This window comes from Aspergillus campestris, assembly GCF_002847485.1.
Source record: "Aspergillus campestris IBT 28561 chromosome Unknown P168scaffold_1, whole genome shotgun sequence".
Taxonomy (NCBI): Eukaryota; Fungi; Ascomycota; class Eurotiomycetes; order Eurotiales; family Aspergillaceae; genus Aspergillus; species Aspergillus campestris.
This window is the reverse complement of record NW_020194336.1, coordinates 3,196,502-3,212,780: the sequence shown is the minus strand read 5'-3', so window position 1 is coordinate 3,212,780 and position 16,279 is coordinate 3,196,502. Positions and strand designations below refer to the sequence as shown.

The 16,279-nt window shown below is 54.6% G+C and overlaps 7 protein-coding genes across 7 annotated transcripts; 3 read left to right on the top strand and 4 right to left on the bottom strand.

The window, feature by feature from the left end:
- Positions 1-505: 505 nt before the first annotated feature.
- P168DRAFT_286897 (putative Rho GTPase activator Rga) lies at positions 506-4,715 on the top strand. The gene is made up of 7 exons (XM_024836451.1): positions 506-943; positions 1,012-1,042; positions 1,106-1,651; positions 1,744-2,717; positions 2,811-3,786; positions 3,846-3,941; positions 3,996-4,715. Exons 1-7 carry the CDS (start codon positions 866-868, stop codon positions 4,493-4,495), a joined length of 3,201 nt encoding a protein of 1,066 aa, XP_024697416.1. The 5' UTR covers positions 506-865; the 3' UTR covers positions 4,496-4,715.
- Positions 4,546-4,956, bottom strand: P168DRAFT_23584 (uncharacterized protein). Its single transcript, XM_024833493.1, has one exon. The coding sequence runs from the start codon at positions 4,805-4,807 to the stop codon at positions 4,595-4,597; it is 213 nt and encodes a 70-aa protein (XP_024697415.1). The 5' UTR covers positions 4,808-4,956; the 3' UTR covers positions 4,546-4,594.
- Positions 4,957-5,277: 321 nt separating this feature from the next.
- P168DRAFT_301451 (DASH complex subunit ASK1) lies at positions 5,278-6,928 on the bottom strand. Its single transcript, XM_024838527.1, has 4 exons — positions 6,771-6,928; positions 6,602-6,708; positions 5,583-6,543; positions 5,278-5,506 (listed from the first exon to the last, which is right to left on the bottom strand). Exons 1-4 carry the CDS (start codon positions 6,859-6,861, stop codon positions 5,370-5,372), a joined length of 1,296 nt encoding a protein of 431 aa, XP_024697414.1. The 5' UTR covers positions 6,862-6,928; the 3' UTR covers positions 5,278-5,369.
- Positions 6,929-7,075: 147 nt separating this feature from the next.
- Positions 7,076-8,537, top strand: P168DRAFT_286896 (uncharacterized protein). Its single transcript, XM_024836450.1, has 2 exons — positions 7,076-7,134; positions 7,366-8,537. Exons 1-2 carry the CDS (start codon positions 7,113-7,115, stop codon positions 8,313-8,315), a joined length of 972 nt encoding a protein of 323 aa, XP_024697413.1. The 5' UTR covers positions 7,076-7,112; the 3' UTR covers positions 8,316-8,537.
- A 387-nt stretch (positions 8,538-8,924) lies between these two features.
- On the top strand, positions 8,925-10,683 carry kat1 (putative 3-ketoacyl-CoA ketothiolase (Kat1)). Its single transcript, XM_024834078.1, has 4 exons — positions 8,925-9,015; positions 9,108-9,234; positions 9,291-9,471; positions 9,548-10,683. The coding sequence occupies exons 2-4, from the start codon at positions 9,164-9,166 to the stop codon at positions 10,550-10,552; spliced, it is 1,257 nt and encodes a 418-aa protein (XP_024697412.1). The 5' UTR covers positions 8,925-9,015; positions 9,108-9,163; the 3' UTR covers positions 10,553-10,683.
- Positions 10,684-10,720: 37 nt separating this feature from the next.
- P168DRAFT_323880 (putative zinc metalloproteinase) lies at positions 10,721-12,277 on the bottom strand (the record flags this gene model as incomplete). Its single annotated transcript, XM_024840746.1, has 1 exon — positions 10,721-12,277. The coding sequence occupies exon 1, from the start codon at positions 11,783-11,785 to the stop codon at positions 10,721-10,723; it is 1,065 nt and encodes a 354-aa protein (XP_024697411.1). The 5' UTR covers positions 11,786-12,277.
- A 234-nt stretch (positions 12,278-12,511) lies between these two features.
- hsp88 (Hsp70 chaperone Hsp88) lies at positions 12,512-15,742 on the bottom strand. Its single transcript, XM_024836449.1, has 5 exons — positions 15,374-15,742; positions 15,235-15,266; positions 13,707-15,144; positions 13,325-13,633; positions 12,512-13,265 (listed from the first exon to the last, which is right to left on the bottom strand). Exons 1-5 carry the CDS (start codon positions 15,446-15,448, stop codon positions 12,966-12,968), a joined length of 2,154 nt encoding a protein of 717 aa, XP_024697410.1. The 5' UTR covers positions 15,449-15,742; the 3' UTR covers positions 12,512-12,965.
- Positions 15,743-16,279: the final 537 nt, after the last annotated feature.

The following is a 16,279-nucleotide window of genomic DNA, read 5'->3' as shown; positions in this document are numbered from 1 at the left end:
GGTTGGTTTGAGTTCAACCAGGATAATTAGGGAGGAAGGTGAGATTGTTATTCCCGCCCGAATCGAGCGCGAGTTTACCTGAAACATTGAAACCTCTCCCACCGTCGGCTGTGTTTCACCTCACTTTCTCTCTCTCTCTCTCTCTTACTCTTCCTCTCTCTTCCTCCTCTCGGTCTTTCTTTCTCCTCTATCTCTCCTTCTCTCACACTCGGACTACATCCTCCGTCTCATACTTCCAGACAACTATCCCATCCTATTCTCCTGCATGGTACGTTAGTCTCCATCACCGCCAAAGTTCCAGCCCCTCCGCCCGCCGCAACGCCCACTCAAACCCCCCTGCTCGTTACGATCTGGGGTACTTGTGTTTCCTTCCTTCGTTTTTTTTTTCTTTTTTTAAAAAAAGATAACTACTTCCCCCTCCCCCTCCGATCCTTGTCTTTTCCCCTACTATCAGACTTACTCCCCGGACCCTGGTCGATCCGTTCGCAGACAGTTAGTTGATGGTCCTTATTAGTCCGAGTCCTCCTTGTTCCGTTAATCAGACCCTGGGGAAATTGCGCTCCCACGCGCCAAACTCACCTCTCGTTACCGTCGATCGCCTTGACCTCGCTCTCACCACCCCTTTAATTTGAACTCTCGATCTCGCTCACGGTGCTGATGTGTCTGGTCGGATGCGGGGCTTGATTGTTGACTCCCCTTTCCAACTTCCACCGGCGTTCTTGGCAACTCTATCGCGGGCGCGCTCTTCGCCTACTCCTACTTCCCCCCCCTCCTCCTCCCCCTTCACCTTACACTCGGACGATAGCCCTGTCGCGATCGGAATCGCAGTCATATCGCTGGTTAACTCCCGGCGCTATCATTCACTATGGAATCACCCGCTGTTTATCCGGAATCGCCAATGGAGCAGGAGGACGTCCCGTTCCCTTGCAAGGGCTGTGGCGAGGTAAGCGTGGACCCCGTCGTTGGAGAATCGACCGGTCGAGATGCTAACCCATGCTTGAACGTGCATAGATCCTCGAAGAAGGCAAGGCCTTTGAATTGGGTGAGTCGCTTTGGGAATCTCCGGACTGGAAAACATGACGCTGACCGCTATTTCTTTCTATAGCGGGTAATCGCTGGCATATCGAATGCTTCTGCTGCAGCACCTGTGGCACCCTTCTCGACTCCGATGCGCACCTGCTCCTTCTCGGAGACGGCTCTCTCATCTGCAGCAACTGTACCTATAGCTGCAGTTCGTGCGGCAACAAGATCGAGGACCTGGCCATCTTGACCGGCGAGCAAGCCTTCTGCTCCCAATGTTTTCGCTGCCGGAACTGCAAACGAAAGATCGAAAACCTGCGCTATGCCCGCACCTCCCAGGGCATCTTCTGCATGGACTGCCATGAGTCCTTGATGCAGCGTCGTCGGAAACGGAACCGAGGCGCCACAACGTCCAAAAAACCACCCTCGTCGAACGTGAAGCTGGACAAATCGCTTCCCTCCTTGCCCCCCCAAGAAGCCGCGTCGCTCTCCCGCAGGGTCGCCGAGGACCTCGCTGCGGATTCATACGCGGATGCGACGACTGAGGTGGCATCTCGAGGTGCCGCTCCTGCGCTGGACGCGGGCAAGACCCCGAACGCTGCGGCCCCTCGACCCGCGGCCGAACAGCCAGGTGCGTTTGTGTTCTTCTTCCCCGAAGTCGGGTTTCGTGTCCTCATACAGGGTCGGAAGTTCTAACAGGGTCGGTCCCTCTGTTCTCTCTAGACAATCTAATCCTTCCTTCGAGTACCTACCGAAGCCACCGTCACTCTACGCTTCCCCGGGAGGCGGAAGCGGACAGCGCCGGCGAACTGCTGATCCCTGTCGCATTCGATCCGTCGGAAGAGCAACGGCCGTCGTGCGACCACGACCACGCCAGTGACGGTCACAGTTCTCTCCCGTCCGGCCACACATCCCCTCACATTGCCTACCAAGAGAAGGGACGGGACCGTGCCGCTGCGGACCCGGGCCGTTGGAACCAGGATGATCTGGCGGCGACCGCCAACGGTACGGCGCGGGCTCCACCGGGAGATGGGTTCAAGGCCCCCCAGGTCCCCAGCCGTACCAAGTCCGAGTCGGTCCGGAGCTCCCGGTCTGAATTGCGGACGGGTCGGGGGGAAACCAGCACCTTCTCGTCCCCGAGTCCGGAGAGCACGAGATCGTCCAGCACGCTGCAGAAGGATGGGTCCACGCTCGGCTCGCAACGATCGACCGCGGCGGATAGCTCGCTGACCTTCCCAACGCGCCCGTCGCATGAGCTCCGTCGCCTCCATGAAACGAGCGGCTCCCTGGATTCGTCTCGCTCATTCCTGTCGTCGAGTAGCAGCCATCATCTCCCCCGGCGAGGCGATTCCTTGGAGAGCAAACTGTATCAGGCCCCCCGGAGGGACGCCGCCGGACACTCCCCCCGGCCACCGTCCGTCCAATCCGGTGAGACGTGGCATGAACGTAGCAAGACCATGACCAAGATCGGGGAATCGCGCACTCCACGTGGCGACGTCGGCGTGGACCAATCCCGGCCACCCCGCCCGAATTCGATCACCACCATCCAGCAAGTAGACCGCACGGGTTCCCCGTTGTTGCGGTATAGCGCAGGCGGCGACCTGTCGATGGATGAGGATATGGCTCGGCTGATGGGTCCCGACGACTCCCATCCCGCGCAGACGAGCGACTCGTTTTTGCGCCGTGTATCAAATTCGGTGCGTCACGGTCGGAGCTTCAGCGACAGGGGCTCTCGTCTTTCCCGATATTCCAAGTCGCCCAGATCACCAGCTAACGGGACAACCTTCCAGGGCATCGCGAGTCCTCCCGCCGTCTCTCCTGACGCCGCGGCTGCGGACGAAGTCGCCTGGCTGCGGAGCGAGTTGCGCAAGGAGCGCCAACGTGTCCATGAGCGGGAGCTGAAGATTGCCGAGATGGAATCGGTGCTGCACGCCACCGCGGACGTCAAGCAGGTCAACACGGAGCTCAATGAGAAGCGGTCGACCATGGTCGTCCTGGATGCGCGGAAGGAGATCGTCATGCGCGAGCTGTCGGTCCTGACCGACCATCTGGAAGCCGAAAAGCGCGGTGGCAGCGGTCACCTGGACCTGGGGAAGCTGACCAACCACGTTCTCCGGGAATTCGTGGAATCGATCCAGCAGCTGAAGGACTCCTTCACGCCGCAGATTGAAGAGCTCGTGCAGAGCCGGAACGACACCGCGGAGGAGCTGGCTAATCTCAACCGCATGAAGGACAAGAGCTTCCAGGAGTTCGAGCAGCTGTCGTCTAAGAATGCCCAACTGGCTGAACTGAACAATCAGCTCGTCCATCAGATCCAGGAACTCTACAAGGCCACCCCCACCGAAGGCAAAGGCGGTGCCAACGGGCTTGGCATCTACTCGCACGGCAAGGAGAAATCGCTGTCGTCCATCGACGCCCTGCGAAGCGCCAACGATGGTGCTTCGACGGCCAACATCTCCGAAGAAGCGGAGCCCGCGACCATCCTTCCAGGGCCGCAGGTGGTCAGCATCCGGAAGGGACAGCCTCGCAAGTTCAACTGGAAGAAGGGCGGCCAGAACGTCGCCAAGGGTGTCACCAAGGGTATCAAGGGCGCCTTCATGTCGAGCGAGAACGCGGTGGAAGGCGGGCCTGGTCTACCTCGCTCCCAGACGCAGGACCCTAGCCGCCAAGGATTTGGATTTTTTGGAAACCAACGGAACAAGCAACAAGGTGGTCGGATGCCCCAGTCGGACACTGTTCCGGTTGTTGCTGAAAATGGACCCGCAAGTAAGGATCATGTCAAATTACCTTTCATCACGGTGTGGTAGCTAACGATTGGTTTTTAGCGCTGTTTGGCACCGATTTGGAACAGCGGATGGAGTATGAGAAGAGCATCATCCCTGCTATCGTCACTCGCTGCATCCAAGAAGTGGAACTTCGAGGTACGTCTTTCGCCCCCGTCTCATTTGAAAGAAGCCGACTAATGGAGAATCTAGGTATGGACATGGAGGGTATTTACCGCAAGTCTGGAGCCGCATCCGCCATCCAAACCATCCGGGAAGGCTTCGAGCAGTCCCCGCAGGATTACGACATTTCCGACCCCGACCTGGATATCCACGCCGTGACATCGGCACTAAAGCAATACTTCCGCAAACTCCCCACTCCACTCATCACCTACGAAGTCTACGACATGGTCATCGAAACGGGCGAGATCCAATCAACCGCAGCTCGCATCGAGAGCCTACAGAACTGTCTCCGCGAACTGCCCCGCGTGCACCAGGACGTGTTGGAATTCCTCGTATTCCACCTGAAGCGGGTCGTCGAGCGCGAGAAGGAGAACCTGATGAGCAGTCAGAACATCGCCGTGGTGTTTGCCCCGACCATCATGCGGCCGCAGAGCCTGGCCCGTGAGATGACAGACGTGCAGAAGAAGAACGAGGTCCTCAAGTTCCTGGTGGATAACTGCCAGGAGGTATTTATGGGATTGCAGGGGTAGTCATCTCATCTTATTACTCAACTCATCATCAACATCGTGGAAGGGAACCCGGTAGTTCAAAAATTGGAGGTTTAAGTCAATTGACTTTTTGGGTGTTTGTTATTCTTTTCCGCTGTTGTTTGCTTCGTTCTCGGCCTTGGACGGTTTCTTTCTTTCTTTCTCTTCCTCCTTGATTGCCGCACTGCCTCCTGTTATTATTACTGCTACTACTACTACCCACCCCCCCCCCCCTCGTTCAGCGTTAGAATACCCCGACAGACAGACAGACACTCTACACACTACACCACGTTTTGTACATACCATACATACCATACCCTCTGGCGTGGCTGCCTCAGTTTTATTATTACTTCTTCGCAGCTCTACCTCTCCTCTTTTTTACTTGATCAGCGCCTCCCGCTTGATATACCCTTGTGTGCGTGAGAGAGAGTGTATGCTTCCGTTTGATGCCGCAGGTTCGAAGCTAATTCTATTTATTGAGTTTTTTAAATAGGGTTGGTTGTGCGGTAGGGATGGTCCGTTTGTAGGTTGAAGTAAGGTAGGTAGATAGGTAGGAAGTAGGTAGCTTGTTAGGGCTGTCGACTCTATGCCTGTCTATCTATTCTAGGTAGGAATCTGACGTTCAAACTAAATGGTCTCATGTACACCAAGTACAGTACTATTCTGCTACTTTCTCACCCGATACGTAGGACGTATGAGCATGATCGATCTGAGGTATAAGTATACAGTATGATAGATAACCGATATACACGAACAGTGTTCAATATTTACATTTAGATCCCATTGTCAGTGTGACTTCTATAAGATAAAGTGATGAAGTTCGTTAAAGACCGATGAGATGAATAATGAAAGCAGTGCCTGACCCATATAAAATGGATTAGAAAGTCTCATCCTCCAGTCGCTCCGCTCGTCGGATCACACTCGGACTGTGGTCCTCGGGGAGGTCGTCTGTGGTGTCGTTTGCGCCGGCTGAGAAGAGGAGGTCTTCGACGATGCGTTTGGAGGCTTCTTTGGCTGTTTTTGATTATTTATGTTAGTGGTGTTTGATTGTTGGGAGGGTCGTAGGTGAGGTGAGGGGGCAAAGACAAACCGGGTGTTTTCATCAATCGGCTCTGAGGAATATGGAACTGCATCGTCTTAGGCGGACTCGGTCCACCCACAAAGTCCATATCGTCATCGTCGAAATCGTCGTCACTGTCCCAGACGGGTTTCTTGCCCTTGGCTGGGGTCAAGACGCTGATACCGGGCTTGGGGGTTGTGCGTGAGCGGGGCCCGCTGGGACGACGCTTGCGGCTGATGTTAGGAGTCTCGGGGTCGCCTTTGATGGGGGAGAAGATCTCTGAGTTGAGCTGTGGGGCTTCGAGCTCGGGGCTGGAGAGCGGGGAGTCGAAGTTGAATCGGGATGATGATGATGATGTTTGTTTCGGGGTGACGGTGAACTTGGGCCTGTTGCCGTAGGACTTCCCGATGGGCGTGGCCTGCACGCGGTAGGTCTTGTCCTGGAGGCGGTGCATGACGGGGTCGGAGGACTTGTGGGCGTCGTGCGAGACGGGCGGCACGAAGGGCGAGGAGGACATTGTGGGCGTGTCGGAGGGCCCGCCGTACCGGGGTTGGCCCCTTCCGGGGGTGGTGGGGAGGTCATCGTGGTCGAGGTCGTATTCTTCTTCTGCGCCGTATTGGCGTGAGGGCGGGAGTGGCGAGTCGAAGTCGTCGACTTCGTGCTTCAGGGTTTCGTAGGGGGAGGGGCGTGCGATCGACGAGGTGACCGTTGTGTCGTTGTCGTGGGATAGTCTCTCTTGCTGGGGGTGGCGCGGGGTGCTGTGCGATGACAGGCTGAGTGCTGTCAGGTCCAGATCGTCTCCGCGGTGGTGAGCGTCTAGTTGTTCCGACGAGGCCCCCTCGTAGGATGTGTGCTCGGTGGTCTGGGTCACGTTGGCGGACTCGTCGTCCTCTGTGACGGTTTGGTCGCGCATGGAGTCGTCTTCGTTGGGGCGCTCTTCATAGCCGGATAGGGAGACGTTGGCGCTGGCTTCGAAGAATTGTTTCCAGAACTGACGGTTTTGATTAGCTTTCCATGGTTTTGTTGCTTCCAGGTATGTTGTGACAAACTTTGGCGCCTTCCCAGACATCTCGTGAGCTCTCGGCATATTGTTCGACGACTGGTAGAATGCTCGTCGTGACGATGCGATGGGCCTGGCTAAAATTGTGGTCGATTTCTATATTCCAGGTGCAATTAGTATAGACAATTGGGTTAGATAATTGTGAGTTCATTGTTTACCTTGAAGCGTCAGTGTGATTGACTGTTCCAGTTTCTCCAATTCCTCAGTGAGCGTCAGAGGACGCTGTGACATGGATGAGGGGCGAGACATGACGATTCCAAATTCTTAATATCAAGGTAGAGTCCTGTAAGATATCCAGGACAACCCAAAAAGCAAGTATACAAGTCTACTCGGTGGTGACGCGAGGAAAAACGCGGGCACTATTCTGGTTCAGTGGGCTGGACGCGGTCACGTGGTAGGGCGGGGAAACGAAGCCGCCTTGTCGCCGATGACATCGGATCTTCTGCCTGCTATCAAAGAACATCAGCAAACTACATCCAGTCAGACACGCAACCATCGAGATGCCCTCACCGGTTGCAAAAGGTGAGCTCGATGCAGTTCCTACGTTGTATCCCATCTCCCATCGAATGCAACCTAGTAGGTGCACTAGGTGCATTCCTCAGACTCAGCGGGGCGGTGTGCTTATCAGTCGTTGATATGACGATATGCTTTCCACTACCGCAAGGCCCCCAATTCACATGCAGTCCAAGGACCAACACAAAGAATACCAGGTCGAGAACAAAAAGACGCAAATTATGCTAACCGGAACTTCAGGTCTTATCATTACTGTTTCAGCCCTCGTCGCCGCGGGTATTGCGGTTTACGAATCCCCTCAGTTCCGACAATGGGTCGACAATTCACGCCGTAAGATTGCGGTTGCCTTGCATAATCTCGGCGACGAGATCCAGCCACAAAATGCCACCTCCGCCGCTCGACAGGACATATCGATGACCGAGGAAGTCGGCACGGCTGCTGAAGAGAGGAGACGGATGGCCCGAGAGGACCTGGAACGCCGACGATCCTTGCTTGAGCATCGGACCCGGAAAGAACGCGCAGGTCCCGGGTCGTTTGATGCCCTGGTCGATGACGACGGTCGTCTACTCCATGAAGGGGGTCCAACGATGGATAGCTCTTCTCTAGCGAACTCGACCGCCGTGGAACCAGCAGGGTCGCAGTCTATCACGCAGCGCGGAGTAGGCAAGCAGAAAGACACGCTGATCCCGGTGGAAGGAGCAGAGTCAAGCAAGTCTGTCGAAAATGTCTCTGGTCAAGATGGATTACGTTTGGATATTCCTTCGCCTCAGAATTTCCGTAGTTCGCCGGTCGAGTACACCCCTACCTCCGACGGACCCGAGCCGAATCTATACGCAGAAGGCCTACGGACTCACAGCCAACCCGGTTCTCCATCTAGTCACACCGTTGATTTCTCTCCGATGATTTACCCACACCATGAGACCTCAGGCAACGACATTGGGCGGGGGTTGCGGTCCCCCTTCTCAGACCTGTCAGAAATGGATCCCGCCGCCTTCAGACGCGAAGATCGCCCAGCTACGCCATCCACTACGGGAAGTTTCAGTCAGATCTACGAATCTGCGATTGACGATATGACATCCGACGGCACAATTAGCGATCTGGGACGCTCGATGGGCGGTATTGCTACCCCGGCCAGCTGGTCGGAGATTGGAAGTGTGATTAGCCAAGACGATATCCCCCATCAACAATAGCTGTAAGTAACCAGCAGAGAGCGCTGCGCATAGACATTGGGAATTTCCGCGGGCTAGGAAAGATGATAGGCGCTATTTGGGACCGCACACGGAAGGATCAGGATTTCGATTAAGGTGTCTGAGGAGTTGGCGGTGTTTTTGATTAGTTTTTGATCTCTTTTTCCCTTTCCTCTCTTTTAGGTAATTTGCTGTAGGACATCACAAAGCAGAATAAAGATTGTTTAGATTCACTGATAGTCACAAAGAAGATATTACCACTCTACATAATAGTTCACGAATAGCATCAGGTGGACTTCCTGTCATTTAGTATTTGAGTAAACAGACATAGTAATAATACTTCTTGGGTGACAATGGGAAACACTACTTCACATAAATTCACAGACAGGTAGAAGCAAAGAGACTTTGCAGATGACTAGATATCATTTACACAAATGTATATCTAACTGAATCATGAAGGTGTGCCAGGTATACAGGGACTACAACCATCGGATAACACTGGAACTGGATGGGCCTCGGCTGTCACTCGGCTGCGATGACATACTAATACCATTCACTCTGGATGTCTCTCCGCTTTTCTTTCTTTCTTCCTTGATCACTCTTCCCTGTCCTCTCCACTCTACTATTTAAACCCTGTGTAGGTACCCTTCTTCCTCTTTTCCTACACTCCATCTCATACATCCACAACCCCATCTCCAACTCCGTGCGTAACCCGGCTGCAACCCCAATTTATCGGGGTTTCCCCGCATTCTCAGACCACCTCCTAGCTCTACCTCACTAACACCACTCTTCTAGTCCTACAATCCAATCCACATTTGTGAATCAACTACCATACCCACATACTGAACAAAATGGCCGCCGATCGTCTGAGCTCCATCCTGAGCCACCTCAAGCCTGGTGGTGGAAGCGGTATCAATGCTGTGTGAGTATTCTTGAGCTGCTATTGTATCAATTAGACCGTATTCTGACAGCCAGAAGCACCCAGAAAAACCCCGATGACATTGTCATCACCTTTGCGATGCGTACTCCCCTGGCCAAAGCCTTCAAGGGTAGCTTCAAGGACACCGAACTGGATTACCTCGTCTACGTCTTGCTGAAGGAGCTGATCGCCAAGTCGAAGATCGATCCCGCTCTGATCGAGGATGTCTGTCTCGGCAATGTACGTTGTTATTCTCCTTCTCCTCTCAGTTCCCCTCAATCATCAACCCAACACAAGCTGATACAATGGTAAACAGGTCGGAGACGGCAAAGCCGCCTATCTCGTCCGCGCCGCCTCCCTTGCAGCCGGTATCCCCCACACCGCCGGCGGCTCCTCCGTGAACCGCTTCTGCTCATCCGGTCTGAAGGCCGTGCAAGACATCGCGAACCAGATCCAGCTCGGAGCGATCGACATCGGAGTCGCCGTGGGCGCGGAATCCATGTCCTCCAACGGAGACCGTATCGGCCGCCCTTTCAACGAAGAGGTCCTCAAGAACCAGGAAGCCGCCGACTGCATGCAGCCGATGGGCCAGACTTCCGAGAACGTCGGTTCGGACTTCAACATCCCGCGCGAAGCGCAGGACAAGTACGCCGCGGAGTCGTTCCAGCGCGCCGAAGCCGCCCAGAAGGCCGGCTGGTTCGACGACGAGATCCTTCCGGTCACTACCAAGGTCAAGGACCCCAAGACCGGCGAGGTGAAGACCATCACTGTCTCCAAAGACGAGGGCGTCCGCTACGGCACCACCGCGGAATCGCTCGCGAAAATCCGCCCCGCTTTCCCCCAGTTCGGCAACCGCAGCACCGGCGGTAACTCCAGCCAAGTGACCGACGGCGGCGCCGCGCTGCTGCTCATGCGCCGCTCCAAAGCCATCGAGCTGAACCAGCCCATCCTGGCCAAATTCTGCGGCGCCACCGTCGCCGGCGTGCCGCCCCGCATCATGGGGATCGGCCCCACGGCGGCGATTCCCAAGCTGCTGACCAAGTTCAACCTCAACAAGGATGAGATCGACCTCTACGAGATCAACGAGGCCTTTGCGTCCATGGCTGTCTACTGCGTCAACAACCTGGGCTTGGACCACGCTAAGGTGAACCCCCGTGGTGGCGCCATCGCGCTTGGCCATCCGCTGGGAGCGACGGGCGCGCGCCAGATCTGTACCGCGCTGAGCGAGGCGCGTCGTGCTAATAAGAAGGTTTTGGTCACTAGTATGTGTATTGGGACTGGGCAGGGTATGGCTGGGCTGTTCGTGAATGAGCAGATTTGATTGTGCTTGCGTCTTGGATACGCTTTGGCATAGATAGACCTTTGGATCCATCCTTGACTTACGGTTGTACAATGGCAAAATAAATGTCGGTAGATAGCATATAGGAAATATGTGTATCTCAATGAAGTCACGTTATTCATATCTCATAATCTATCTTAATCAATCTTCCTACATCAAGTCAACTAAATCAAGCCCTCCCATCCTCCCCTCCCCCTCTTTATCCTCCATCTTCTCCCTCCTCATCCTCTCCTCAGCAGCCCTAGCCAACATCTCCCTCCTCCCCTCCACAACCTCACCACCAACCCTCCCCCTCCCACTTCCACCACCAAGCGCAAACTCCCCCCCACTCCACCCCCTCTCATCAACAACGCCCCCACCCCCCTGAAACCCCTCCCACTCCCCCGGATTATAGAACTCCCCCTCATCCACCCTCCTCCCCCCACTCAACCAATCCGCCCCCTCAACCTCCCTCTCAATGCGCGCCGTCAAGTCCCAAAACGCCCGATCATGCTCACTATGCACACAATGCGCCAGCTCATGACACAGCGTCTTGCGAATCGTCCTGTAATCGCGATACCCGTCGTACGCGTCCGTCCTTAAACGCAGCTCAATCGCCTCCCCATTGTTGCGGTTGAGGCCGAGCGTGCGCGAGTCGCTCGTCGTGTGCAGCGCGGGGTCCATTTCCGTGAGCAGCGGCACGGAGAACTGGTGCTTTGTCATGGCGGCGCGGATGCCCGGGTCGTCGCGGAGGCGGGTCAAAAACTGGAGGGAGCGGTTGGGGTTGGGCAGGTACGGGAGGGGGGTGAGGGTGTGGAAGGTGTAGTTTTTGCTATCGCCGGAGAGGGTGTGGATGCCGCCGCTTCGTGCTGTTGATGATGTTGGTTTGATTTGGCGCTGGCGTTGAGAAGCGAGTGCTTGCGCGCGCGCTTCTGCCTGTCGACGGGTCGATTCGCCTTGGGCGTGCAGGGCGGAGATAGCTTCTGTGGGCGTGCCGAAGAGGGTGATTTTGAGGCGGGGGGAGTCGAGCGGGATGGGGATGAGTGTGTGGAGCGGGGTTGCTGCGAAGGGGGGCTTTTGCATGCCTGGTTTGGGGGCAATCAGGAGCTTTTGATTCTCCGGGGGGATGTGCAGGGTGGATGCGATTTGTGATGCTAGGTCTTGGAGGGTTGCTGTTGTTGGGTCTGGCAGGTGTAGCCTGTGCGGGGTGCCGCTGTGGTGGATTGTGAGGTCCATATTGTTTCTCTTCAGTCGTGGTTTTCTGGCTGTATTTGTATCTGCAGAGATGAAGTGGTTATGATCATGTCATATAAGCAAATTAGTACAAATGTACAATGAAGAACGCGAACGCTATGCAGTCGTAGATATAATAATAAACTCAACCCGGAGGCAACATCCACTCCTTCGATGACATTCCATCATCCCATCCCCGCTTTGTCATCCGGAGATAACAACACTAAGTCCGTCTCACGTGACTGGATCACACTGCAAGGCAATCAACGCCGCGTTCCTGAAGATCAATCGAGCTTGGTGGTGGGATCATCGCGGGCTAAAATGAACGATTTCCCGTCGGTGGCCGGGGACCCTCGTCTGTCGGAGAAACTCCCCCACTTGGGTTTATTTTTGGCTTGGTTTAGCCTTGTCTTTGATGGGTTGTTTATTAGGGGGCTGGTGGGGATGGCTGGTCTTGTCTACTTTTAGCAGATATCAATGGAGTCCGGTACTAGCACTACATGAGTCCAAAACTAGAACTTATCACCCACCTGTAAGTCATGTCTGCTCATATATTTAGCAGTTGCTGGTATGTCAAAGTGTGGACGACATAGTGGGTGGCGAAGCGGATACCAGCCCAGTTCGAGCCTCGACAATAACACCCTTTAGTCTCTTGCTCTCTTTCTTTCTTACTTTCCTTGCTTTATCCTAATTATCCTAGATTGAAAACTTACAAACCCATTATGACATGCAATCATGACAGAATCCTATTATTCCTAATGTACCTAAGTAAAAATGTCTCCTTTTCCGTGGTCTATGCACAATGCTCGATCTAGGTCTTCACTTTTCCATTCCATCCCAACACCGTCATCTTCTAATAAATAAGACCGACACCGACAGGAGTCCAGTCCAGTTCGTTTTCGTTTCGTTGGCCAATTGCTTTTGCATCGGGCCCGAAAGGCAGTCCAGTCATCACGTAAAGCATCGCCAAAAGTCATTCTACACCAGCTGGCCAATCTCGCGGTAAAAATCAAGAGGTAAAAAGAATATAAAACAAAGGGAAAGAAAAAAAAATGAAATAAAAAAATAATGACGATTTTGGGGTCAATAATTGATTTGTTTGTTCATGGCCATAGTCATCAGGAATATGTGAATCTCGGCCTCACTGATATAAGGCGGGCGGTTCTTCTATAGGCGACACTTTCTACTGCTTCTCTTCGGCCTGGCCCTCCGAGGCATCTTTCATCTCCGCGTCGGTCTTGTCATCGGACTTGTTGGCGGCATCCGCAGCCTTCTTAGCCTCCTCTTCGGCCTTGCGCTTGGCGTCTGCCTCGGCGCGCTTCTTGGCGGCCTCTTCGTCCTTGACCTTCTGGATGGCCGCGGCCTCGGCCTCGGCCTTCTCGCGGTAGCGCTGGACGATGGGGCCCACGATGAAGCGGATGTCGTCCATCTTGGCGACGTAGATGGACTTGGTGGTGTCTTCACCGTCTTCATATAACCAATCCTGCATGGCAAGTCAGTATCGGTGCCTGGTAGGTTCGTAGGGTTGGGAGAGAATCATACCTCGGTGTCGGTCAGCTTCGCCCGCAGCTTGTCCTTCTCTTCCTCACTGGCAAAGTCTCCATAGACGGAGTCGATCTTGTCACGCAGCTCGTAGATATATGACTCGAGCTCGTTCTTCTTCTCGTCGGTCTCGGCGATCAGCTTGTCGTCCATGTACATCTTGTTCTCCTTCTCGGCCAGGTCGTTCTTCACGGCTTCCTCGGCGGAGGAGGTGCCGGAAGAGATAGGCAGATCGCCCTTGCGAACCTGCTTCTTGACCTTGCGGGTCTTCTTGGGCTGCTCGCCGTTGGCGTTGTCGGTGTCCATGGCCTGATTGCATGTTAGCATGTCACTTGACTGGTGGGGGACGCAAGGGGGTGAAAAAGGGAAGATCAGAACGTACATCACCGTTCTCCTCGGGAACGGGCTCCTCAACCTCGACATCCTCGACGTAGTAGCCGGACTCGAGGTTCAGGATACCGTGCAGGTTCAGGCGAGCCTTGAGCTTGCAGATCATAAAGTCGTCGTTGGCATCGGCCTTGACGCCCTTGACGGAGAAGCGGCCAATCCAGGGGTTGACCTTGCCGGGGAGCATCTCGGGCTTGGCGTAGCGAGCCTCCAGATCGAAGGGCTGCTTGCGGTAGAAGGTGAGGATCTTGGTGGAGGGCATGACATTGCCACGGTTGAAGACGGTCAGGCTGGTGTCCTCATCCGGGATATCGGCGGACTGCTCCCAGGTGAACTCGATGGGGTAGTTCACGATGTCGTGCACGGCGAAGTCGCGCACACGGAAAACGGGGGACAGGATGGCGCAGCTGAAGGCGGCACCACGAGCGATGGCCTCATCCTGGTTGAGAGTGAACGACAGAGTCTTGCCACCGAAGAACTCGGCGATGGCGTCCTTGATGGCGGGCACACGCGTGCAGCCACCAACCATCTCGACGAAATCGATATCTTCGGGCTTCAGCTTGGCCTCGGCAAGGGCCTCCTGGATAGGGTCCGTGACGCGCTCCAGCAGGGGCTTGACCATGATCTCCAGCTCTTCACGCTTCACGATGGAACGGACATCGACATCGTCCATGAGCGACTCGATGCTCATCGGGGCGGCGGGGTTGGCGGAGAGAACCTTCTTCATCTTCTCCGCGGCGGCCAGGGTACGAGCCCAAGCCTTGGGGTTCGTGCGGACATCGATCTTGAACTGGGTCTTGAACTCGTTGGCAAAGTGCTCCGTCAGAGCGCGGTCGAAGTTACGGCCACCGAAGTGACGGTCGTAGGCCGTGCTCTTCACGTTGAGCTCGCCCTTGCGGAACTCGACGATGGAGGCGGTGTAGTCGCTGTGTCCGATGTCGACGAACATCACTCGGCGGGGCTTCTCCTCGGGGCCGGGCAAGTCGACCTTGGTGATACCATAGCCGAGAGCAGTGGCGGTAGTGTCGTTGACCAGTCTCAGGACCTTCAAGCCGGCAATCTCACCGGCGTCAATCATCGCCCGACGCTGAACATCTGTGAACCAGGCGGGAACGCTGATTGTGACATCGGAGACCGGGAGTCTCAGTTCCTTGGAGGTGATGTCCCTGATCTTGGTCAGGTACATGGCCACGAGCTGCGTGGCATTGAAAGTCTCCTTCTTTCCCAGGTAGTTAACCTCGGCACCTGCTTGGCCGTTCACGTCACAGAGGCGACAAGTGTTGTACTCCTGCTCGAGCTGGACATCGGGGTCGTTGAAGGAACGGCCGATCAAGCGCTTCAGGTTGCCGACGGTGTTCTTCAGGTTGGAAGTCTCTTGCGTCTTAGCTGCCTCACCGATGGCTCTGCTTCTAGCGTTGAACCCAACCAACGTGCTAAAGGAATCAAGTCAGTTATCTAGTTATCACCCCATGCAAACTTCCCCCAAGAAAAGTGACAGGAGGAAGACAAAACAATTGACTTACGGGGTAGATCTGTTGGAAACTTCATTTGTGATCTAAATCACACATTGCGACGTTAGCAAAGTCCAGGCAGTGACGGCGTCCACACCGGGGTGGAACGGGTAGCAAGTCAAGCTTGGATAAGGGCATAAGATATACGCACAATATCAATACCCTTATTACGGGCAACACCAATCTTGGTGCTCTGCGCACCGAAATCAATGCCGACGACACTCATTGTCTAGAGAAAAATGGATGGTATGGTGGGAAAGGTGAGAGGAGGAAGAGAGAGGGGGAGGGGGAAGAAAAGTGGAATAAATGTGATATGGAGGAGAGTGGGAGAATGCAGAGGCAGAAAAGAGCGAGAAAGCAGGAGGGGAGATTTTCCAGAGCGCCGCCACCATTTGGGGGGGAAAGGCGATGACGGATTGCAGATGTGGCTAGTGCCGACGTGGGCTGTCCTGGCTCGTCCGTATCAACCACACGAACTTGACTGTACTTTGTCCACACTATTTAATCTCGTGAATTTTTGTACAAACTAGAAAGGATAGAAGAAAATGACATATTCTATACAGAATATATAACCCTATAAAGTCCAAATGATACCCTGAGCCCATTCTCAACAACTATAGAGGCCAGAGTGATCATATCCCGTCGAACCTTCTAGCTCCTGCTGGATCCTTTCCGCCCTTCACCGCCTGCGCCCACCCCTGCAGAACCCGCGGTTCACCGCCTTGGCGGGGCAAACCCAGTGGCTTATCGATAGAATAATATTAATAATGTTAACCCATTGGGTAGTAACGATCAGAGTTTTATTTTTCTACAATGGGCACAAACCACGTAATTAATTCTTGCTATTAGCTAATGCCCAGCTTACCTAGTCACTTCATTAGACAAGACAAACTACTAGTGGACTTCCTGTTGTCCCGAAGCGGTGGCAGAATCTTTTGGCCGTCCAATCCAGTTAGTCACATGTGACAGGTTGATCGGACTGATCAGTTGGACAGGTTTCATACACCCTCTGCCCTCCCTTTGTCGAGGACATTTTCCTCTTTCTTTCCCTCCCAAA